Source organism: Neoarius graeffei, chromosome 5 (genome assembly GCF_027579695.1).
Source record: "Neoarius graeffei isolate fNeoGra1 chromosome 5, fNeoGra1.pri, whole genome shotgun sequence".
NCBI classification, from domain to species: Eukaryota; Metazoa; Chordata; class Actinopteri; order Siluriformes; family Ariidae; genus Neoarius; species Neoarius graeffei.
In genome coordinates, this window is record NC_083573.1 from 59,547,318 (window position 1) to 59,571,478 (window position 24,161).

Sequence of the window (24,161 nt, forward strand, 5' to 3'; positions counted from 1 at the left end):
AGGAGTGTGAGTGTCATCACAAACACACTGCATTTACCAATACCCCTTACATGCCTAAGGTAACCGGCTGGAACCAATTCAGAATAACTACTCGAGAAAATCCAGAAGCATCATGCTGAGCTTGTGTTTATCCAAATTCCATGTGTGTGTGTGCTGCAAATGGGAGTCAGTAAATGCAAAGTCATTTACAGTACAATAGTATACATCATTTGGTTTTAGTAGTCTAAAGAGAATTTATCTGGCTCACACCGGCTTGGCATTTATATCATTTGGAACAGTTCATTTATGCAACAATTAATTATGCAGATAGAAACCTGATGCATTATTTGTGTATCGAAACACAGCTGAAATTGTTCAGGGCTTGGATGTACCATGTACTTCATAGCCTGTTTTAATAGAGAAGTTATCAGGTGTTGAAGCATTTGAGCAACACAGGGCTATGATAACACAAGCCTGAAAGGTGCGACACGAGCAGAGTCATTTCCCTGCAGTCGATGTGGACGACCCGGTGCTTCGAGGACTAGCCTCCACTCTCACACCAGGACGCACTCTGGGAATCCAGACGTAGACTGTTTTCCTACTCATCCATCAGGTCGACAGGAGACTCCATCATGTGTTGAAAGTGTAAGCATACTAAGAAAATTATTTTATTTGAATGAAAGGGGAATTTTAGGCTTTGCGTGTTGTCTTTTGGGTGAGGGCGTAAATATAAATTTAGAGCTGGCTGCATTTTATAATCTTTGCAAATTATTAGTAACAGTCACATTTAAACGGACGTTCTTGAAGAGAAAACAGGTATGAATTTCTTTTTGACAGTACCAAAAAGAAATCTTGCCCAGTGGAAGTCAGCTAACGCAAATGTCGATGCAGTTTCTGCATACATGTTCACTTCTAAGTAAGGATCCAGAATGTATTAAGGTCTTGCTCTAAGGTACTTATGTAGGCTTTCATAAATAGCCCAGAGCTAGGTCCCCAACAGAGGTTTTAAAATAATAACGTAGTATTTATTACAAACTTCACTTTAAAATATTTCCTCTTTAACAAGCCAGCATATCTAAAAGCATTTCATATGCAATACAAGTCAGGGGTTCTGTAAACAACTGTTGTAGCCGGATGTAGCAAAAGCTCAAACTCACCCACTTTTGCTAAGAAACTCTCACTAGCAAGCCAATATCATCCCCTTACCCATAACAAGGGACAGATATAGGTCTCAAAGCAAGTATTACAACTTGAAAATATTTTACGGCAATGTGTTGGATGCTAGAACATGCTGCTGCTCCAGCAGAAATCAAATAATGAGATCTCTACAGTTGTTGACCAGCACCAAACTATTGTCTTCAGTTAAATCATCCCAATTATAAATTATCTTGTTGCAGGTTAATCAACTATGGTAAATAAATACAAGTGATAATTTACAACAGAAGAGGATGGATAGAAAAAGTGAAGCCTCTGGAAGTACTTCAAAACAACTAGTTGCAACAACATAGAGCAGTTGTCATGCCAATGATGAAAATATATTCCTTACAAAAATCCAAAAAATTAACAACAGATTTTCAGTAGGAACACCAACAGAACAATCAACAAATTCTATAAATGAGGAACACAATGGTATGTATAAATAGATAGTTGAAAAACTTACTGCTAGTAGACAATAATGCACCCACCACCAAATCAAAATCTGGAGGTTCATCATTATTTAACCTAACCAAACACTGCACCTCAAATTAACCTATAGTGTCGGGATATTGATTCATAGGAAAGAAAAGAAGTTCAATACATTAAAATAACAGCGTGACTAGGTTGTGCAGCTTGTCCATTAAAAAAAAAAAAGAAAACCTGAAAGAAAAGAAACTGAACATCTGTGGATTGTATCCTTTCAAGTACTGTAAAAAAATGTTCATGTTTTATCTTCATGTTTCAGATACATGTTTAAACTCATTCCTGTTTCTGAGGGCACTGGAGGAAATGGCATAGAACAGCTTCATTCTCACACCTTCACACAGGGCCATCTGAAGGGACCACATTAGTCCTCTGTCACACCAGAGGATATGTAGCTTGCCTACTCATCCTACGAGTATTCAGGAGAGTCAGGAAGGTCAAATGCAGGCCAATGGCAATCTATAAGGGCATCATACAGCTCCTCACTGTTCAACATGAACTGTCTGTTTGCTTCTGCCACATCCAAGCCTGAACTGGGGTCTGAAGGAAAGTCAGAAAGAAAGAACATCAATTTAAAAGAGATGGGTAATTTGACACAACTGACGAGGAGTACTTACCCTCAAGCCCATCATCTTCACTTGTGTCTTCATAAGCCTAAAATGTTGGAAAATATAATTTACATATTAATATCTAGGCTTGTGCAAATATCTGGTAACTTAAGTATTTACGAACCAAATTAAAATTTATTTACAGTACTTGTCAAATGTTTGGATACCTGCTCATTCATAGGTTTTTCTGTATTTTGACCATTTTCTACATCCTAGAACAATACTGAAGACATCAAAACTATGAAATAACATATGGAACATACTCACTGGCCACTTTATTAGGAACACCCACACACCTGTCTTATGCAGTTATCTAATCAGCCAATCCCCTGACAGCAGCACAATGTATAAAATCATGCAGATACAAAATCAAGAACTTAAGTTAACATTCACGTCAAACATCAGAATGGGAATTTTTTTTTTTTTATCTCTGTGACTTTCACTGCAGCTTGGGTGTTTGTGCCAGATGGACTGGTTTGAGCATTTCAGAAACTGCTGATCTCCTGGGTTTTTCTCTCCCTCTCTCACACACACACACACACACACACACACACACACACACACACACACACACACACACACACGTCTCTAGAGTTTACACAGAATGGCGCGAAAAATAAAAAACATTGAGTGAGCGACAGTTCTGTGGGTGGAAACAAACGCCTTGATGAAAGGTCAGAGAAAAATGGCCACATTGGTTTAAGCTGCCAGGAAGGAGACAGTAACTCACAGCAACTCTTTACAGCCATGGTGAGCATGTAAAGGGGGGGAGGGGGGAAAGGCAAAAAAAAAAAAACACCACACACAGCATCTCAGCATGCAACAGCAGAAAACCACATTGGGTTATGCTCCTGCCAGTCAAGAACAAGAATCTTAGAATCAAGAACAAGTTCCTATTAAAGTGGTCAGTGAGTGTATACAGAAGTGTGTTAAAAAAACAAAACGTTTGATAGTTTATATTCTTCAGCGTAGCCACCGTTTACCTTGATGCTTTACACAGTATTAACATCATCTTAACCAGCTTCATGAGGTAGTCACCTGGAATACTTTTCAATTAACAGGTGTGCCTCGTCAAAAGTTAATTAGTGCAATTTCTTGCTTTCTTAAATGTGTTTGAGATCAAACAGTAAATAGCGAATAATAAAAATACAGTAAATAACCCTATTCCACAACTGTGGCAATCCATATTATGTCAAGAACCGCTTAACCCGTTTAATCCCAAATTTTCCCCTGCAAAATAAGTGCATGCATTTCATTCCTTAAACCTCACTAGTACATAATATGTATGATTTTTTTTTTCATTTTATGCTGGTTATGTTAGTGAAAATATAGGTAATATACTCAGCAACAATTGTTGCCAGTGGGAAACAGCATAGTCGAAATCTACACAATTTTTTCAGAAAGGGTCATCTGTGGCTTTTGAGTTATCAACCAGATGTCATCTCATCTCATTATCTCTAGCCGCTTTATCCTGTTCTACAGGGTCACAGGCAAGCTGGAGCCTATCCCAGCTGACTACGGGCGAAAGGCGGGGTACACCCTGGACAAGTCGCCAGGTCATCACAGGGCTGACACAGACACGGACAACCATTCACACTCACATTCACACCTACGGTCAATTTAGAGTCACCAGTTAACCTAACCTGCATGTCTTTGGACTGTGGGGGAAACCGGAGCACCCGGAGGAAACCCACGCGGACACGGGGAGAACATGCAAACTCCGCACAGAAAGGCCCTCGCCGGCCACGGGGCTCGAACCCGGACCTTCTTGCTGTGAGGCGACAGTGCTAACCACTACACCACCGTGCCGCCTCAACCAGATGTATTGAGGCCATTATCTCATCAAAGTGGTTTCTTCTCGTTGCATTTGAGATGGCTTCATTGTAGACATCAGGGTCATATGACCAATACATGTGCCTCCATGGCACAGAACTGTAGCCAGATGTGAGCAGAATCCCATAGAAAGTCAGCAACTCATCCATGTTCAGATCAAGTGCCTTCCCTTTGGTTTGCATTGAATATGCATTTGACATCTCAACAGTGAGCTCCCTCAGAGTAGGAGGATACATCAGCAGGAACAAATCAGCAGGGTCAGGTTTGGTTTGTTTGATGCAATCTGCTGCAGTTGGGCCATAGGCCAAAAAATCTGGTATATTGGATGTGGCTGGTCGTCGAGATCTTTTAAAAACCCTGTCCCTATTTTGCTTATTTTGAAGGGACTTTGTTTTTTATTGCGTTTCAGGGTTTCATTTTCATCTGAGCATCTCCTTTTACTGTGCTGTGGGGTATCAGTAACCACTGGGCATCTTCTTTTTCGGCTTGGTGCTGTGGGAGACACACTAGAATCAAGGGATATTTTCTGTTTTGGGGTTTCATTTTCCTCAGGACATCTTTTTTTTGGTAGTGGAGTCTCATTTTCCTCAGGGAGTCCCCTTTTATGGCTGGACACTGTGGGAGACTCACCAAATAGTGGCAATGGGTTTTCTTCATCACCAAACGCTGCAGGAATTAGAGGTGAGAGAGTGGGGCCATTGGGGGGGGGGGACAGAGAGGGTCTGGGAGTAAGTCTGGACTTGTCAAGATGAAATTTTCCTCATCCACCTGATGGGCCACTTCTGCTTCACCATTTAGCAATCGAGCAGGCAAATGGCCTGTTTCGCCTTGGTACTCTCTATCTGAGCAGTCACCATCACAGTCACTTTCAATTGCATCTTTTTCAACTGTAGGAATGACTGTGATGTAGCATACATCACTTTGGGGTTCCTTAAGGTCTAGGAGATCCAAAACCTCTGACAGTTTTAAGCTGTGTAGAAAAAAAATCCCCCCCAAAAAAGAATAAACACCTAAAACCTAGCCTAGCATAAAACTTGGTATAACACTATGGCTGTTTTATGCTAGCGGCAACAAATGTTGCCATGCTTATATTTACTCTTCTTATGATCAAAATATGCATGAAGGCACATAGTTCTCATTATACATCAGTAGTAGACCCTTTAAAAGATGCATGTTGAAAATATTTTAGTTATATCTGTACATTAAGGTATTTTACTTACTTCCTCTTGTAAAAGTTTGAGCCAGACATATCCTTCTGGAGGTGCAGGCAGGAAGTAAAGAGGCCTGGTCATGTGACCATTCACACTAGTTACATGATATTGATGTAATTTATAGAAGACAACTTATTTTTTCATTTTAAAACTTAGTCAAACCAACACTTCGAGATTTCAGAAGTTTAAAAAAAAAAAAGTGCGGCAACTATTGTTGCCAGTGGGATTAAATGGGTTAAGTAAGTAATGATGGCTGTCCTTTCTCTTTAAGACATGAAGTGTCTTAATTAATAAAAATAAAGAAATACCACTGAATTAGGAGGTGTGTCCAAACTTGACTGGTACTGTACATGCATCTAGTTAGAAGTAATCTTGGAGGACAGAACCTACCTGATTATAGCAGTTATATGAACTGTAGCCTGCACTCTCATCATATCCCCAGTTTGAGTAGTAGCTGGGGCATTGCTGGTAGTATTGGTTGTGGTCACATGTGTATGGCTGAGAGCAGTTGAAATCAAAGTACTGGTTGTCATATGTGTATGGTTGAGAGCAGGCGAGATCAAAATACCTGCTCTCGTTTCTGCAACAATAATATTGACGCCACATATGAACAAGGCTGTCCAGCATGCAAATGTAATAACCTTAGTCTCTCGGCCTCAGATATTTTGCTGCAAGCTAAATGTCTTTTGCACATGTGTAGTTAAGAAAAGTAACAAACTATTTAAAACAAACAAACAAACAAACAAAAAAAAAACATCTGGCTTACAAGACCACAATGACAAGAAACCACCTGATTCTTCACACAAGATACTCCAGAAGTTTTACAGTGGTGCTTGTAAGTTTGTGAACCCTTTAGAATGTTTTATATTTCTGCACAAATATGACCCAAACATCAGATAAGTCCTAAAAGTAGATTAAAAAAAGAGAACCCAGTTAAACAAACAAGGAAAACATTATACTTGGTCATTTATTTATTAAAGACAATAAACCAATATTACATATCAGTGAGTGACAAAAAGTACGTGAACCTTTACTTTCAGCATCTGGTATGACCCATTTGTGTAGCAATAACTGCAGCTAAATGTGTACATTGGCTTGGAGGAATTTTAGCTCATTCCGCATACAGAACAGCTTCAACTCTGGGATGTTGTTGGGTTTCCTCACATGAATTGCTTGCATAACATTTATATTGGATTAAGGTCAGGACTTTTGGCTTGGCCATTCCAAAACTGTACTATATTCTTTTTAAACCATTCTTTGGTAGAATGACTTGTGTACTTGGGGTTATCTTGCTGTATGACCCACTTTATCTTAAGTTTCAGTTCACAGACAGATGTCCTGACATTTTCCTTTAGAATTCTCTGCAGTAATTCAGAATTCATTGTTCTGTCAAAGATGTCAAGCCATCTTGGTCCAGATACAGCAAAACAGGCCCAAACCATGACACTACCACCTCCACATTTCACAGAAGGGATAAGGTTCTTATGCTAGAATGCAGTGTTTTTCTTTCTCCAAAAACAATGATTCTTGTTTAAACCAAAAAGTTCTATTTTGCTCTCATTTGTCCACACAATATTTCCAATAGCCTTCTGGCTTGTCCATGTGATCTTTAGCGAACTGTACTCAGGCAGCAATGTTCTTTTTTGGAGAGCAGTGGATTTCTCCTTGTTACCCTGCCATGCACACCATTGTGTTCCGTGTTCTCCTGATGGTGGACTCATGAACTTTAACATGAGTCAAAGTGAGAGAGGCCTTTAGTTGCTTAGGAGTTACCCTGGGTTCCTTTGGGACTGCGTGGACTATTCTGCACCTTACTCTTGGAGTGATCATAGTTAGTCAACCACTTCTGGGTAGAGTAACAGTGATCTTGAATTTCCTCCATCCGGAGTCTAAACTCTAGAGATTTTTTTTTGTAATCTTTTCCAGCCTGATGAGCAGCAACTCTTTTTCTAAGGTCCTCAGAAAACTCCTTTATTTGTGCCATGATACACTTCCACAAATGTGTTGTGAAGCTCAGACTGATAGATCCTCATCTCATCTCATTATCTCTAGCAGCTTTATCCTGTTCTACAGGGTCGCAGGCAAGCTGGAGCCTATCCCAGCTGACTACGGGCAAAAGGCGGGGTACACCCTGGACAAGTCGCCAGGTCATCACAGGGCTGACACATAGACACAGACAACCAGTCACACTCACATTCACACCTACGGTCAATTTAGAGTCACCAGTTAACCTAACATGCATGTCTTTGGACTGTGGGGGAAACCAGAGCACCCGGAGGAAACCCACGCGGACACGGGGAGAACATGCAAGCTCGGCACAGAAAGGCCCTCGCCAGCCACGGGGCTCGAACCCGGACCTTCTTGCTGTGAGGAGACAGCGCTAACCACTACACCACCGTGCCGCCCTGATAGATCCTTTTTCTTTAAATAAAAACAGGGCAAACCCTCACACCTGATTGTCATCCCATGGATTGAAAATGCCTGATCCTAGAGGTTCACATACTTTTGCTACTCACAGATATGTAATATTGGATCATCTTCCTCAATAAATAAAAGTGGCCAAATATATTTTTGTCTCATTTGTTTAATTGGGTTCTTTTTATCTACTTTTAGGACTTGTGCAAAAATCTGCCGTTTTAGGTCATATTTATGCAGAAATACAGAAAATTCTAAAGGGTTCACAAACTTTCAAGCAACACCAAGTTTGTACACTGTGTTTGGAAAAACATCAGTTATTGTGAATGTATAATCATGCCTTCTTTCTTTATATACAGAATATATAAACCAAATTTAAAATGTTTTATATGAGCTAAATTTTACTACAGAAGGGTCACAAAACAATTATTTTGCTTTGAAAACAGCCATCATCTAATTGCATGTTTCTTTTTCCAAGGGAAAACGTAGTCTACTTAACTACTGACTCAATTATTATGACAATGTACATGTGATAAAATATTCACAGCAACAATTATCAAAAATGTTAAGCAGATACACAGCATGGTATACATTTTATATCATATGAAAAAAGGCAAGGAACTAAAAGAAGAAAAGCAAGTAATGGCTACCTGGTATCTCCTTGCTTCACATTAGTTGCTGCTTTTAGCTTGAATTTTCTGGGCTGAGGAAGTTTAAAAAAAAAAAAGTGCGCATTTAAAAAGCATGCACAGAACATGATTTTCAACACAAAACTATGAATCACAAATACAAGGTGACCAGAGACAAGTGTTTTCTGCATTTACAATGTCTTGCAAAAGTATTCATCCCCCTTGGTGTTTGTCCTGTTTTGTTGCATTACAAGCTCGAATTAAAATGGATTTTTGTGGGGTTAGCTCCATTTGATTTACACAACATGCCTGCCACTTTAAAGGTGAAAGTTTTTTTTTATTGTGACACAAACAATAATTAAGATTTAGAAACAGAAATCTGGAGTGTGCATAGATATTCACCCCCCAAAGTCAATACTTTGTAGAGCCACCTTTTGCTTCAATTACAGCTGCAAGTCTCTTGGGGTATGTCTCTATTAGCTTAGCACATCTAATCCACTGGGTTTTTTTGCCCATTCCTCAAGGCAAAACTGCTCCAACTCCTTCAAGTTAGATGGGTTGCATTGGTGTACAGCAATCTTCAAGTTATGCTACAGATTCTCAATTGGATTGAGGTCTGGGCTTTGATTAGACCATTCCAATACATTTAAATGTTTCCCTTTAAATCACTCCAATGTAGCTTTTGCAGTATGTTTAGGGTAATTGCCCTGCTGGAGTGTGAACCTTCATCCCAGTCTCAAACAGGCTTTCCTCCAGAATTGCCCTGTATTTAGTGCCATCCATCTTTCCTTTAATCCTGACCAGCTTTCCTGTCCCTGCAGATGAAAAACATCCCCACAGCATGATGCTGCCACCACCATGCCTCACTGTAGGAATGGTGTTCTCAGGGTGTTGGGTTTGCGTCACACATGGCATTTCCCATGATGACCAAAAAGATCAATTTTAGTCTCATCTGACCAGAGAATCTTCTTCCATGTGTTTGGGGATTCTGCCACATGCTGTTGGGCAAACTCCAAATGTGTTTTCTGAAGCAATGACTTATGACCACTCTTCCATAAAGTGGAGTGTATGGCTTAAAGTGGTCCTATAGACAAATACTCCCATCTCCACTGTGGATTTTTGCAGCTCCTTCAGTGTTCTCTTTCCTGCATCTCTGATTACTGCCCTCCTTGCCTGGTCTGTCAGTTTTGGTGGGTGGCCTTCTCTTGTCAGGTTTGTAGTGGTGACATTTTTTTTTCATTTTGCTATAAATGGATTTAATGGTGCTCCCTGGGATATTCAAAATGTGGTTTGTTTTTTTTTTATAACCCAACCCTGATCTATACTTCTCCACAACTTTGTCTCTGACCTGTTTGGAGTGCTCCTTGGTTTTCGTGTTGCTTGTTTAGTAGTGTTGCAGAGTTAGGGTCTTTCCAGAAAAGGTTGATTTATCCAGACATCATATGACAGTGTCACATGATCTGACTGTACACAGGTAGATCTTAACCAATTAATTATGCGACTTATGAAGCGAATTGGTTGGACCAGCTCTTATTTAGGGGTTTCATACAAAAGGGGGTGAATACCTATGCATACTCCAGATTTGTGGGTTTTTTCCCCATTTTATTTATTGTTTGTGTCACAATAAAACAACAATTTGCACCTTTAAAAGTGGTAGGCATATTGTATAAATCAAAGGGTGCTAACCCCACAAAAATCCATTTTAATTCCAGCTTGTAATGCAACAAAAACAGGACAAACACCAAGGGGGATGAATACTTTTGCAAGACACCAAGTTCAAAGGAACCACATCTAACAGAAATATCGGTGCTGCTGTCTCAATAATATTTGCAAAACCCTAAAAAAGTTTCCCTTAACCAGATCACTAGTATGTTGTGTGGTCAGTACAAGTACATGATTGCAGTTATGATTACTGACTCACCCAAGAGAGTAAGTCTGATTGAAGGCTTATTGATGCTTACTAAACAAAATCAGGTTTTAACTAATCATTTTTACAAATGTTTGTACAAACCTTGAGAATTGTGTATCAGCATACACAACATTTTAAGGTTCTGTGCCATTAAGACAAAGGAATTCAAATACAAAAACTGTCAGACTCTCACTGTTTGACCCTTAGGCAAAGCCTTCAAACTGGTTCAGGGCTGGTGTGCAGTACCTGAGCTCAACTTCCTTCTCAGATGGTATACAGTGGGGCAAAAAAGTATTTAGTTAGTCACCAATTGTGCAAGTTCTCCCACTTAAAAAGATGAGAGAGGCCTGTAATAGCATACCTCACTGTAATAGCAATACCTCAACTATGAGAGACAAAATGAGGAAAAAAAAATCCAGAAAAATCACATTGTCTGATTTTTAAAGAATTTATTTACAAATTATGGTGGAAAATAAGTATTTGGTCAATAACAAAAGTTCATCTCAGTACTTTGTTATATGCCCTTTGTTGGCAATGACAGAGGTCAAACGTTTTCTGTAAGTCTTCACAAGGTTTTCACACACTGTTGCTGGTATTTTGGCCCATTCCTCCATGCAGATCTCCTCTAGAGCAGTGATGTTTTGGGGCTGTCGCTGGGCAACACGGACTTTCAACTCCCTCCAAAGATTTTCTATGGGGTTGAGATCTGGAGACTGGCTAGGCCACTCCAGGACCTTGAAATGCTTCTTACAGAGCCACTCCTTCGTTGCCCGGGTGGTGTGTTTGGGATCATTGTCATGCTGAAAGACCCAGCCATGTTTCATCTTCAATGCCCTTGCTGATGGAAGGAGGTTTTCACTCAAAATCTCACGATACATGGCCCCATTCATTCTTTCCTTTACACGGATCAGTCATCCTGGTTCCTTTGCAGAAAAACAGCCCCAAAGCATGATGTTTCCACCCCCATGCTTCACAGTAGGTATGATGTTCTTTGGATGCAACTCAGCATTCTTTCTCCTCCAAACACGACAAGCTGAGTTTTTACCAAAAAGTTCTATTTTGGTTTCATCTGACCATATGACATTCTCCCAATCCTCTTCTGGATCATCCAAATGCTCTCTAGCAAACTTCAGACGGGTCTGGACATGTACTGGCTTAAGCAGGGGGACACGTCTGGCACTGCAGGATTTGAGTCCCTGGCGGCGTAGTGTGTTACTGATGGTAGCCTTTGTTACTTTGGTCCCAGCTCTCTGCAGGTCATTCACTAGGTCCCCCCGTGTGGTTCTGGGATTTTTGCTCACCGTTCTTGTGATCATTTTGACCCCATGGGGTGAGATCTTGCATGGAGCCCCAGATGGAGGGAGATTATCAGTGGTCTTGTATGTCTTCCATTTTCTAATAATTGCTCCCACAGTTGATTTCTTCACACCAAGCTGCTTACCTATTGCAGATTCAGTCTTCCCAGCCTGGTGCAGGTCTACAATTTTGTTTCTGGTGTCCTTTGACAGCTCTTTGGCCTTGGCCATAGTGGAGTTTGGAGTGTGACTGTTTGAGGTTGTGGACAGGTGTCTTTTATACTGATAACGAGGTCAAACAGGTGCCATTAATACAGGTAACGAGTGGAGGACAGAGGAGCCTCTTAACGAAGAAGTTATAGGTCTGTGAAAGCCAGAAATCTTGCTTGTTTGTAGGTGACCAAATACTTATTTTACTGAGGAATTTACCAATTAATTCATTAAAAATCCTACAATGTGATTTCCTGGATTCTTTCCCCCCATTCTGTCTCTCATAGTTGAAGTGTACCTATGATGAAAATTACAGGCCTCTCTCATCTTTTTAAGTGGGAGAACTTGCACAATTGGTGGCTGACTAAATACTTTTTTGCCCCACTGTATGTAAAATATCAACATGTTCCCCATAGGCATTATTAAACTGGTGTGTCAGTACGACTGTAGAAGAAGCAATAGCCTTGTAGCCACCCAGTCATCATAAGCAAACCCCTTTCTTGCTACAAGTGAATTTTATTCTCTCTCACACACTTTTGTTCATATGTTGGCTCATTATTCCAATTCCACTTGCTTGCGAGCATGTATTGACTAAGGCTTAGGAACTAATAACCTCAGGAATAGTTTGGCATGCATAACTCATCAAGCTGTCTAAACTGAATCTCTAGAAACATGGAAGAAGCACCTCAAATTAGGTTTGATTAAACTAATTTACCCATGAACAAAAATTACTCAAGTATAAAACTTTTCAAGCTGTACATACTGTCTACATGCAGAGGAAATAGCACACACAAGATACACAAATACCAGCTGGAACAAAAAAAGCAATTATTGACATTTCATAATATTTAACCAGCTGTCCCTTATGAAGTGTTTTGCCTACATCACTAATATTACGGTTATCCAGCGAGTATTACACCAAAAGTATGTGGACACCTGAGCATCTCACCCGTGTGTGTGTGTGCACCTTCCCTAAACTGTTGCCATAAAGTTCTAAGCACACACTTGTTCAATGTCTTTGTATGCGCTAGCATTAATATTTCTCCAAACTGGATCCAACAGGCCTAGTCTAAACTAGCCCAAGGTCAAATTCTAGCACCTGCATGACAATGCCCCTGTGCACGAAGCTAGATCGATAAAGTGGTTTTAGATGTGGTTTGTCAACATGAAAAAATTTGAGTGGCCTGCACAGAGCCCTGATCAGATGACTTCAGATGAATTAGGACGCTGGTCTGGAACCCCAGACCTCCTTATCTGACATCAGGGCCCAGCTTCACTAACGCTCCTGTGGCTGAATGGGTAAATCCCCACAGCCATGCTCCAAAATTTAGTGGATACCCTTGTCAGAACATTGGAGGCTGTTCTAGCAGCAAGGGAAGGGGGAGAGGTATTATCCATATTAATACCTATGGTTCTGGAATGGGATTTTCAACAAACATGTGGGTATGAAAATTGAGTGTCCTCTTTTTGGTGATGCACTGTATTATCTATGGCTGGTAGAGCAGTGGTGACTCAACGAGTTAAAGTGCATATCACAGGTAAATTCAGGCGCAAGATCAATGCAATTCTTCTATTTTATATTAAACTTTGGTCAAATATCTGTAACATTCTGCATTCTCTGCAATTTTTTTTTTACCTTGCACAATACCAGAAAAATTCAGTTGAAATCAAGCCATTTGAGGCGAATTGGTCCGCCTCTGAAAAAACTTGGCATTTGGATTTCCCGGCAAACATTGATTTTCGTGACATCGCGCGCGGGATGCCTCCCTCTGAATCCTACGTCAGCGCTGGTTTGTTTATGAGAAAACGACCTGGTGGTTTTCTGCAAATTTCTTCAACGTTATCACGTAATTATTAAAATGGTTAACAGATGTATCGTAGGAGGGTGTAGCAACACCAGTCTTGATGGGATTAGTACTCATCGTTTCCCAAAAGACCGGACAATGAGAGAGAAATGGGAGTGCTTGGTCTACACAGGCTGTGCACTGAAACCGTGCAAAGCTCATGCAGCCTGCTGGCGCTTCCGCAGGTGACGTCACGAATCTGGCTCCAGACTCTCTTGGGATTTTTCCAGACGCGTTTTGTTATTTGATTTTTTTCAGCTGTAGACAGATGGCCTTGTGCAAAATTACCCTTCTGGATGAGTGTGTAAAGGGACATACTTTCATATTAAAAAAACATGAAATTGGTCCAGGATATGCACTTTAAGGGTCTGGGTTAATGATTGGAGGGTCAGGGAATCACACCCCAGCAATATCAAGCTGTCACTGTTGAACAAGTCCCTTAATCTTATCGGCTCAACCTATCCTCATCGACCGCACACAGAAGTGGGGAAAAGATGTGTTTTTTAAAAAAAAGGGCGTATTATCTATAGCTGGAGAGGAGACAAATGTACTACCGGCATGGATCTTGGTAGAAGTTTCCCATTGACTTTTCGGAGGCATCTCTCTGCTGTAGCTTCATCTGCCATTTCCACAAAGCAATAACCAACAGCAGACCTGTAATTCAGTCAGCAATATTTTCACACTGCAGAAAAATATGTGCATTTGGCCAAAGAAAAATGGCCCATTTTTAAAAGAGAAAATCATAAGAAAAAAAAAGGAAAACCTGAGCTATGTTTTAGCTAAGACAGTGCGTGTAATTTCCAAACTTACTTGTTTGTTTTGTTTCGAACAATTTTTACACTGACCACGAGCTCTCCCATGGTGGCAAAAGCACGGGAAACAAATTTTTCATCCATGTAAGGGTCAACCTTTCAACAATAAAAAAAAAGACTTAAAACAATACAGTAATGCTTCAGCTGTTACTGCAGGGAAATAATTAACAACTGGTTACCTGTGCTCTCACTTTTCTACCTGCCAAAATCTCATTTCTCTTTTGAAGACTGCAATATTAAAGCATAATTCCAGTTTCAATTTCAGATCAAATCTTACTCTAACAAGTTCTCAAATATCGAGTTAACATTGTTCTAGCGTTTTCGTTAGATGTTAGATCGCACTCCATTTCATTGAGAAAGCACTTACATTACCCATCCACAAGCAGCTCATGATTCCCAACAGAGAGGTTTGTGTTGATGAATTCTCGTTTTGATTACACTTATTCTTCTGTACCATTTCACCACCAAATAGTTACCTACTGCCACCTAGTGGACAAAGCGAGTGACTACAAACATGTGATTCTTGCTTACCCAAGGTCGAGAAAGAAAGAAAGAAAGAAAGAAAGAAAGAAAGAAAGAAAGAAAATTATAGGCCTACATCCATCACTTACGTCTTTCTGTCATAAAACTCAGATGCAAAATGTGATTCATATGCTATTAACAGTGCATATATTGCTGATGGAGTCGTTAATAGTAGGCAAGTGCGTGTGAGCTAGGGTTGCCAGATCCACGCTTTCCCCGCTGACTTAGGCTATCAAGCACGACTCGGAGTAGAAATCAGAATACATTAAGTTAATTGGATTAAATCTCAAATCAACACAAAGCATTATAGTTAGTCATTCCATGTAGTCACGACAATACTATGAGACATTTTAGGACCTTGGTGGAAAAACGAAAAGGTGAATGAAAAGTTGTACTGTGTAGGATTGAATGACATCTAGCGGTGAGGTTGCAGATTGCAACCAACTGAAAACCCTTCTCTCAGTCCCTCCCTTTCCAAGTGTGTATTAGAACCTACAGTGGCCGTCAGGTGCAATTAAATCGGAGAGAAGACATCATGATCACCTAATTAAGAATTGGACATACAGGACTTAACTATTATCTTAACAAAATAGATAAACACCCAACCGGAAATTGTGAATGCTGCAGCCATCCGGAATCAGTAGAGTAATGCCTGACTGTAAGAAATATGAACGCGAAATAAATAAGCTTTATAGATCTCTCAGAGTGGTGAATCATCACAATTTCACATTAGCTGGTTTATTAGGGAGAGCATCAAGTCAGATGTATTGTTATCAAATTTCTGAAAGATTCAGAATTAGCTAAAAGAATATAAGGTGTTTTGGTTTCTTTCCTCCCTTATAGCCCCTGTTCCACACTCCGGCCCAGTCAGTAGCGGTAATGCACCTTTAAGTTGGTTTGCCGACCGCCATAAAACCTTAAAGAAGATAATAATAATAATAATAGAGTGGGCGGCACGGTGGTGTAGTGGTTAGTGCTGTCGCCTCACAGCAAGAAGGTCCGGGTTCGAGCCCCGGGGCCGGCGAGGGCCCTTCTGTGCGGAGTTTGCATGTTCTCCCCGTTTCCTCCAGGTGCTCCGGTTTCCCCCACAGTCCAAAGACATGCAGGTTAGGTTAACTGGTGACTCTAAATTGACCGTGAGTGTGACTGGTTGTCTGTGTCAGCCCTGTGATGACCTGGCGACTTGTCCAGGGTGTACCCCGCCTTTCGCCCGTAGTCAGCTGGGATAGGCTCCAGCTTGCCTGCGACCCTGTAGAACAGGATAAAGCGGCTAGAGATGATGAGATGTTTGTAGTCACTCGCTTTGTCCACTAGGTGGCAGTAGGTAACTATTTGGTGGTGAAATGGTACAGAAGAATAAGTGTAATCAAAACGAGAATTCATTAAACACAAACCTCTCTAGTGGGAGTCATGAGCTGCTTGTGGGTGGTTAAGGTGCAATTAAATCCATCTCCAGAGTCGTGGCAGCGCATGCGCGTTCACTTGTTTCTCTTAATTAGTAGTTCAGTCATTTTAGGTGGGTTTCTGATAAATTTATGATATAAAATTAAACAACATAAATACTTTTGAAACTTTTATGGTTCTCTTCCAGAAACTAAAAGCCTGGGCTTTGTGTGTATGTTTACACTACATGTGCAGGAATAAAGCACTTCAAGCAAGCTTAAACTGTGAGCATAATATTTTATTGGAAGCACTAAGCAATTACAAAACAAGAATACAGGTAGTCGTCGACTTACGACCGATCGACTTTACGACCGTCTGGTTATGACTGGCAAGTGTTTCCCAGCTGAGCGTATGACAGTTTCCGCCCCAGCTCCCGGCAGCGCCCAGCATCCAGCCAGTGTTGCCAGATACTGCTGACGGTTTCCACCCCAAAATATGTTCAAAATGTACTTAAAACAGCCCAATCTGGCAACACTGCATCCAGCCTCTTCTATTATGTGTGCAGTGTTTCGCTGGACAAACAACGAGCGAGCTACAGCGCGCGTGCGGCTTAACCAGATGTTGTGCTATACCGTGCGCAGCTGGTAATCAGAGTAACTTTCACTTTTCTGTTCTGTTGCACTGCTCTGTGTCCAATTTCCAAAATGAAAAGTTAGTTTTCAACTGTTCAGCTAAAAAAAAATGCAATTAAAACGATTGTGTTGTTGAAATGATGTTTGCAATTTATTTATAATCAAAAACTGATACAGGTGGATGAAAGAGTGATAGTGTGATAAAAAAGTACTATACTAGTACTACTGAGTGATAAGAAGTCCTAGTGAATGCTTGATAAGTAAACAATAATAAATAATTAGGTGTATTTTTCGGTGCGCGCACTATGACTCAGAATAATATACCGGCAAGAAATAAAAGTTACTTTCACCCCTGAGTATGCAGTGTTTGACTTAAACCAAATAATGAGCCAAGGTAATGAAAGAAGAAAATGTTGATAAAATAAGACTTTAAGATGATTACAATATCATTACACATCACAATATACTTACGTTCATTTAACATAGGCCGACTTACGACCAGATCGGTTTACGACCCGTCAGTCGTAACCAAACGCAGTCGTAAGTCGACGACTACCTGTACAGCTTCACGGACATTTACCTCTTTTTTTTCCCCCTTCTTTATTGTGACCAAGCGCACACATTAAATACGAGTTTCTTTTCTTTCTTTTTCAAAATTAAATTTGTATTTCTTTTTCAATAATAAACTTTTATAAATGTCATCATAAAGTTCTTTATGTAAAAGTAAAATTGTAATATTAATTTCTAATTGTTTCATTTTTTGAATAATTTTATCATGAAAGTTTGGATATTTGATACAATCTAGAAGCAGGTGTTTGACATTTTCTTTTACACCACAAGTTGTACATTGACTTTTTTTTAAGAAATAGTGTATCATTGAGTAGACATTTTCCAAATCTAAGTCTTGTAATTATCCTTTTGTTTGTTTCTGTTTTTGTCAGAATATGTAGTATGTGTTGTAATATTTGGTTCTAGTTGGTAGAAGAATTTGAGAATTTTCCTGTCTGTCTTGCCATATTGTAAAAACAACATCTTTGATATGTTTTGTGATATCAGAAGTGGTAAAAGGGTAATGAATGTCATCATAGGCTTTATTTACTGATCTTTTGGCCAATTTATCAGCCATTTCATTTCCTATAATACCCACATGAGCTGGAATCCAACAAAAAGAAAAACAACCTTACCACTAATAAGATTAAACTGATACACAAGATATTGGAAATCTAATAATTCTATGTCATTATCTTCCTTTTGAATTTTTTTTGTAAGACAGACAAGGAATCAGAAAATATCACACTTTGAAAGGGGGGTTTATCAATAAGAAGTTCCAAAACCTTTGTAATTGCGAGTAACACAGCTCTAAAGATAGTACCATTTGAGATTATATAATCTTTTTGAATGTTTAGACTTGGAATTACAATGCCAGATGCACAATCGAAATCTTTTTTTTGAACCATCAGTAAAGTGTTGGTATCCTCTTGTTTAGAGATTTTAAGGACTAAATCTAAGTCAACTTTTGGAGTTTGGGATTCCCAGAATAGAAAAGGATCAACCAAAGGATTACAAGCTGGAACCGGAAGACTATTAACCAAATTAACAACTTTAGAAAATATAGGACGAAAGTGGGGCGGCACGGTGGTGTAGTGGTTAGCGCTGTCACCTCACAGCAAGAAGGTCCGGGTTCGAGCCCCATGGCCGGCGAGGGCCTTTCTGTGCGGAGTTTGCATGTTCTCCCCGTGTCCGCGTGGGTTTCCTCCGGGTGCTCCGGTTTCCCCCACAGTCCAAAGACATGCAGGTTAGGTTAACTGGTGGCTCTAAATTGACCGTAGGTGTGAATGTGAGTGTGAATGGTTGTCTGTGTCTATGTGTCAGCCCTGTGATGACCTGGCGACTTGTCCAGGGTGTACCCCGCCTTTCGCCCGTAGTCAGCTGGGATAGGCTCCAGCTTGCCTGCGACCCTGTAGGACAGGATAAAGTGGCTAGAGATAATGAGAATGAAATGAGGACGAAAGTGACGGATAGATCACCTCCGAGCCTCCGCTCTAAAACACACCCCTTAGGATGTGTTTATGGATTTTAGTGCACTTTCTATTTTATATGAATTTTTTTTATGACAGTTCAGACAAATAATACATTCTTCTACTACTACTGGGCTATTTCAAAACAGCTATATAAATAAGTATCAGGACCAAACATTTAGATTAATGTTTAACAAATTACCAAATTAAAAGAAAATGTAAACATATACTGAACACCATCTGTCTCTTAAAATGGTTTCTGCATTCTTCAGCTTTGTTCTGGTGCTGGCTGCCAATTCGTGGAATATGCTCTCTGTGGGGCCTCAAGGTTTGTAAAGCAGTCTTGGGACAAAAAGGTCACCGGGTCAATTCCCAAGACCTGCAGATGTCCTGAGCAAGCCACCTAACCCCCAGCTGCTCCCCAGGCACAGCTGCAGAGCTGCCCACTGCTCTGAGTATGTGTGCTCACATCTCCAGATGGGATAAAGGCAGAGAGTTTCACTGTGCTGTAATGTACATGTGACAAATAAAAGTTTAAAATTCCTCTAGAGCTTGCTTGTCTGTTCTGAGCTACTGCACAATCAAGACAATACAACATGGTTGCAAAACATAATTATGAATACTATATTCCCTTTGTGGGCGGCACGGTGGTGTAGTGGTTAGCGCTGTCGCCTCACAGCAAGAAGGTCCGGGTTCGAGCCCCGTGGCCGGCGAGGACCTTTCTGTGCGGAGTTTGCGTGTTCTCCCCATGTCCGCATGGGTTTCCTCCGGGTGCTCCGGTTTCCCCCACAGTCCAAAGACATGCAGGTTAGGTTAACTGGTGACTCTAAATTGACCGTAGGTGTGAATGTGAGTGTGAATGGTTGTCTGTGTCTATGTGTCAGCCCTGTGATGACCTGGTGACTTGTCCAGGGTGTACCCTGCCTTTCGCCCGTAGTCAGCTGGGATAGGCTCCAGCTTGCCTGCGACCCTGTAGAACAGGATAAAGCGGCTAGAGATAATGAGATGAGAGATGAGATGAGATATTCCCTTTGTGCTAATAGAGCCCCCATAATAGATAGATGTTGTGCTGTTCCATTGTAAATATTACCCTGCCTCTGGGAATATATGAGCGTAGAAGTTTACAGAGAAATAGGATATTTTGGGACAAAACCAGGTTTCATCTCCTCAAGCCTCAGGTTATGGGATGTTTTTCTGAACTGTCCTGTTTCCCTGGAAACTTTGTGGACTATGATCAACTATTTTACTACATCCACTATCATTACTGAAATAGGGGAGATATTTTGTTAAATATATTAAATTGTATTGGTTGAAAAAAAAATCCATATACAACCCCAAACCAGAAAAAGTTGGGACAGGATGTTAAAATTGAAATTAAAACTGAAAACAATGATTTGCAGACAATATTTGACCTGCATTGCACTCAAAACAATACATCATGTTATTTGATGTTTTATCTCAATTTTTTTTCAAATTAAACACATTTCACAAAAAGTTGGGACGGTAAAGCATTTACCACTTTGTAATGTTGCAATTCCTTCTCATGACACTGAAAAGATGTTTAGAGACTGAAGCTACCAAGTGGTGAAGCGTTTCAGGTGTTGTCCCATTCTTCCTACAAACAGGTCTTAAAGTGTGCAACAGTACGGGAGTCATCATTGTCATATTTTTCCATTTCAAAATTCACCACACATTCTCTACTGGGGACAGAGGGGACAGACACCCTCTTCTTCCCATGTAATGTGTGCAGAATATGGTTTTGCATTGCCTTGTTGAAATGTCCTTGGAAAAGATGCTGCCATCACAGCAGTGTTAGTTACCTTTGCCAAGGGCACAGACACAACCCCATACCATGACAGACCCTGGCTTTTGGACTTGTTGCTGGTAACAGTCTGGATGGTCCTTTTCATCTTTGGTCCAGATGACACAACATCCATTTTTTACCACAAAAAAAAACCTGGAATATTGATTTGTCTGACCACAATACATGTTTCCACTGTGTGATGATCCATCCCAGATGCCTCCGAGCCCACAGAAGTCGATGGCGCTTCTGGACACAGTTAACAGAAGGCTTTCTTTTTGCACAGTAAAGTGTTCACAGGCATTTTTGGATGTAACTCCATATTGTGGTGCTTGACAAAGGTTTGCCAACGTTATCTTGAGCCCATGTGGTGATATCAGCTATAGATGAATGAGGGTTCTTGATGCAGTGCCGTCTGAGGGATCAAAGACCATGGGTGTTCAGCTTAGGCTTGCCCTTTACACACCAAAATTTTTTCAAATTCCTTGAATTGTTTAGTGATATTATGCAAAGCATCTATCAGAGTTACAATTATGATAGCTATATGTTGTTGCACCCTTAATGAAAGACTTATGTGCTCAGTGCTTACACGACCAGCACTGTATCCATATTTCTCCACACTGGGAGCAACTTTCAAGGCACACAATGCAAAATGCCTCCTCTTTCTCAGACTCCTCTGACTCTTCTTATTGTTCAAGATGGCCATGCTTTTTATTTTTCTCTTTTTTCACTCTTTTTGTCAAAGTTTAATAAAGTTAGAAGTCAAAGTCCACAGTGTTGCAACTGACTCCACAATGTCAACCATCTTTGACAGAAATCTGATCTGCTAGCTAACCACCTTAGCAATGACAAATGTCAGTCATGCTAACCTTGGTTTTGAAATTTTATTTTCATTTGAATATGCATAATTCACAATGGTCTCCAGATGAGGAAAATTACATTCATACCTCAAAATCAAACTTTTGACAATACATTGTGCAGAGCTGTGAACAGCAGTTGATGTTTTATTGCTGGCAGACAGAGGATGCTCGTGAGCTTGTGCAGAGTTAGTAACACCACTGTAGTGTTGCTGATTGGAGCAATTTATAGTGTTACAAGTCAGTATTGTTACAACTGGCCCCACTCTCCCATACACTGCAGTTATGTACTTTCTTTGAGCTAGTTTTGGTTGAGCTTGTCACGTTTGGTGGCTTGTTCCCTTTGGCCACTGACATGTATTCTGGGATGGTTTAGGTGGCTATTAGGTCTGCTTTTGTTACACAAACTTGCCTACTAATACATACTATTCTTTAATACTTATAATACTTTCTTAAATATATTTAAATGATGAAAATTTACTCTACATGTTTTTCCATTAGAGATTGATCAATAATTCTAATTAAAAAAAGCAGCAGATTTACTTACAGGCCTGCTATTACAATGAGAAACTTCTCATCTCATTATCTCTAGCCGCTTTATCCTTCTACAGGGTCGCAGGCAAGCTGGAGCCTATCCCAGCTGAATACGGGCGAAAGGCGGGGTACACCCTGGACAAGTCGCCAGGTCATCACAGGGCTGACACATAGTCACAGAGAACCATTCACACTCACATTCACACCTACGGTCAATTTAGAGTCACCAGTTAACCTAACCTGCATGTCTTTGGACTGTGGGGGAAACCGGAGCACCCAGAGGAAACCCACGCGGACACGGGGAGAACATACAAACTCCGCACAGAAGGGCCCTCGCCGGCCACTGGGCTCGAACCCAGGACCTTCTTGCTGTGAGGCGACAGCGCTAACCACTACACCACCATGCCGCCACAATGAGAAACTTTTTTTTTTTAATTAGAACAACAACTTCATTTATCACACGTACACTTAAGCACAGTGAAATTCCTCTCTGCATTTAATCCATCTGAAGCAGTGAACGCACACATGCACAATGAGCACACACACATACCCAGAGCGGTGGGCAGCCATGCTACAGCACCTGGGGAGCGGTTGGGGGTTAGGCGCCTTGCTCAAGGGCACTTCAGCCAAAGGCCGCCCCATGTTAACCTGTCATATGTCTTTGGACTGTAGAGGAAACTGGAGCACCCAGAGGAAACCCATGCAGACATGGGGAGAACATGCAAACTCCACACAGAAAGGCCCCCGTCAGCCACTGGGCTCGAACCCAGAACCTTCTTGCTGCAAGGAGACAGTGCTAACCACTACACCACCGTGCCACCCATGGTGGCATTTTAAATGCCCCCATTTTAAATCGTTTAGATGAATAATATAAAATACCATTGATTTGTGTCTGTTTATAAGTGACAATAGATATATCATGTTCAGATGTAGTTTAATGTATGTGTAATTTAGATCAAATAGTGTTGCAGTAAACCTTCTTGCTGTGAGGCGACATTGCTAACCACTACACCCCCGTGCTTCCCACTGCCTACTATTATTATTATTTCTTAGCATTTCCCCAGTTCCCCAATGTCACCTGTGTCTTATCATTTTTCTTTACACACTTCACAAACATTAAAACAAACTTAATTATAATATCAAGATACAGTATTTCAATAGTGGCAGAACGAAGTATAGAGTCTTATAGTCTACAGGCCTCAAAGACAGTTTTTTTTATGCAGGCTAACACACCAAATAACTGCGCTTACAAAATGATTTATTACCCTCATACTACAATATATTCCACTATTTCTGATGGGTTTAGCCTGAACAACAGTAGGCAGTAGAAGTTACTGCCATTCTTAGTGACAGTGATAGCAGCAGTAAGCACGTCTCTGTATCAGCATCCCTCTTTCTCCAGGCTCAATGTGGAGTGAATTCACATACTAAAAGTGGTTAATTGCTGCCGTCTGCATGCCTGATTTGAGCTGCTTCACGCCTGTCGGACCCCATCGCATCAACCAGACCGTAGCAGAAGTCACTCTGTGTCATTAATAGGCAATACACACATACCAAAATACACACACCCTAGAACCTCAGTGAGACATACTGATGCACAATAATCCCTATAAGCCCGGTTTTATTCAGTACTAAATTGATGAATATAAAATGCAAATGCATGTATCATAATGCCTGTTACAAAATAGGAATGGATGAAATGTACAATACTGATTGACAATAGAAATAATTTCTGTGTAGATTTCTGAGATCCCTGTTTTTGCAGCAGGGGTCACTCTTGCTTTCATTTTACACAGTCAATCAGGCTGTTTTATGACCCTAAAAGGCCCATCATGAAAAGTAGAGGTGATCATCAGAAATTATTTATAAATGAACTGCAAAATGACCACTTAAAAACATGGCATGCAGATTAAAAAAGGATTCACTTTGTCCAGAGGCTCTTCTGTGATAAATATGCTACGTGTACACCAACTCAGCTGTGAAACATTC

General features: G+C 40.6%; 1 protein-coding gene across 2 annotated transcripts; it reads right to left on the reverse strand.

The window, feature by feature from the left end:
- Window positions 1-108: 108 nt before the first annotated feature.
- On the reverse strand, window positions 109-14,869 carry LOC132886081 (tRNA selenocysteine 1-associated protein 1-like). Of its 2 annotated transcripts, XM_060920634.1 has the most exons (8): window positions 14,793-14,865; window positions 14,605-14,653; window positions 14,424-14,521; window positions 14,168-14,267; window positions 8,377-8,429; window positions 5,702-5,891; window positions 2,277-2,313; window positions 109-2,199 (listed from the first exon to the last, which is right to left on the reverse strand). In XM_060920634.1, the coding sequence occupies exons 3-8, from the start codon at window positions 14,507-14,509 to the stop codon at window positions 2,069-2,071; spliced, it is 597 nt and encodes a 198-aa protein (XP_060776617.1). In that variant the 5' UTR covers window positions 14,510-14,521; window positions 14,605-14,653; window positions 14,793-14,865; the 3' UTR covers window positions 109-2,068. The 2 variants fall into 2 exon arrangements, with proteins under 2 accessions (XP_060776617.1, XP_060776616.1); XM_060920633.1 differs by lacking the exon at window positions 14,605-14,653 and having other exon boundaries at window positions 14,793-14,869.
- Window positions 14,870-24,161: the final 9,292 nt, after the last annotated feature.

What these genes read in the sequence shown, in the direction of transcription:
- LOC132886081 (XM_060920633.1), bottom strand. Translation starts at nt 14,816, where the DNA reads ATGAGCTGCTTGTGGATGGGTAAT. An exon ending in TTCTACCAAGATCCATGCCG is followed by an intron (nt 8,430 to 14,167) that starts GTAGTACATTTG and finishes AAACTTCCTCAG; the next exon opens with CCCAGAAAATTCAAGCTAAA. An exon ending in GTGAAGCAAGGAGATACCAG is followed by an intron (nt 5,892 to 8,376) that starts GTAGCCATTACT and finishes TTATTGTTGCAG; the next exon opens with AAACGAGAGCAGGTATTTTG.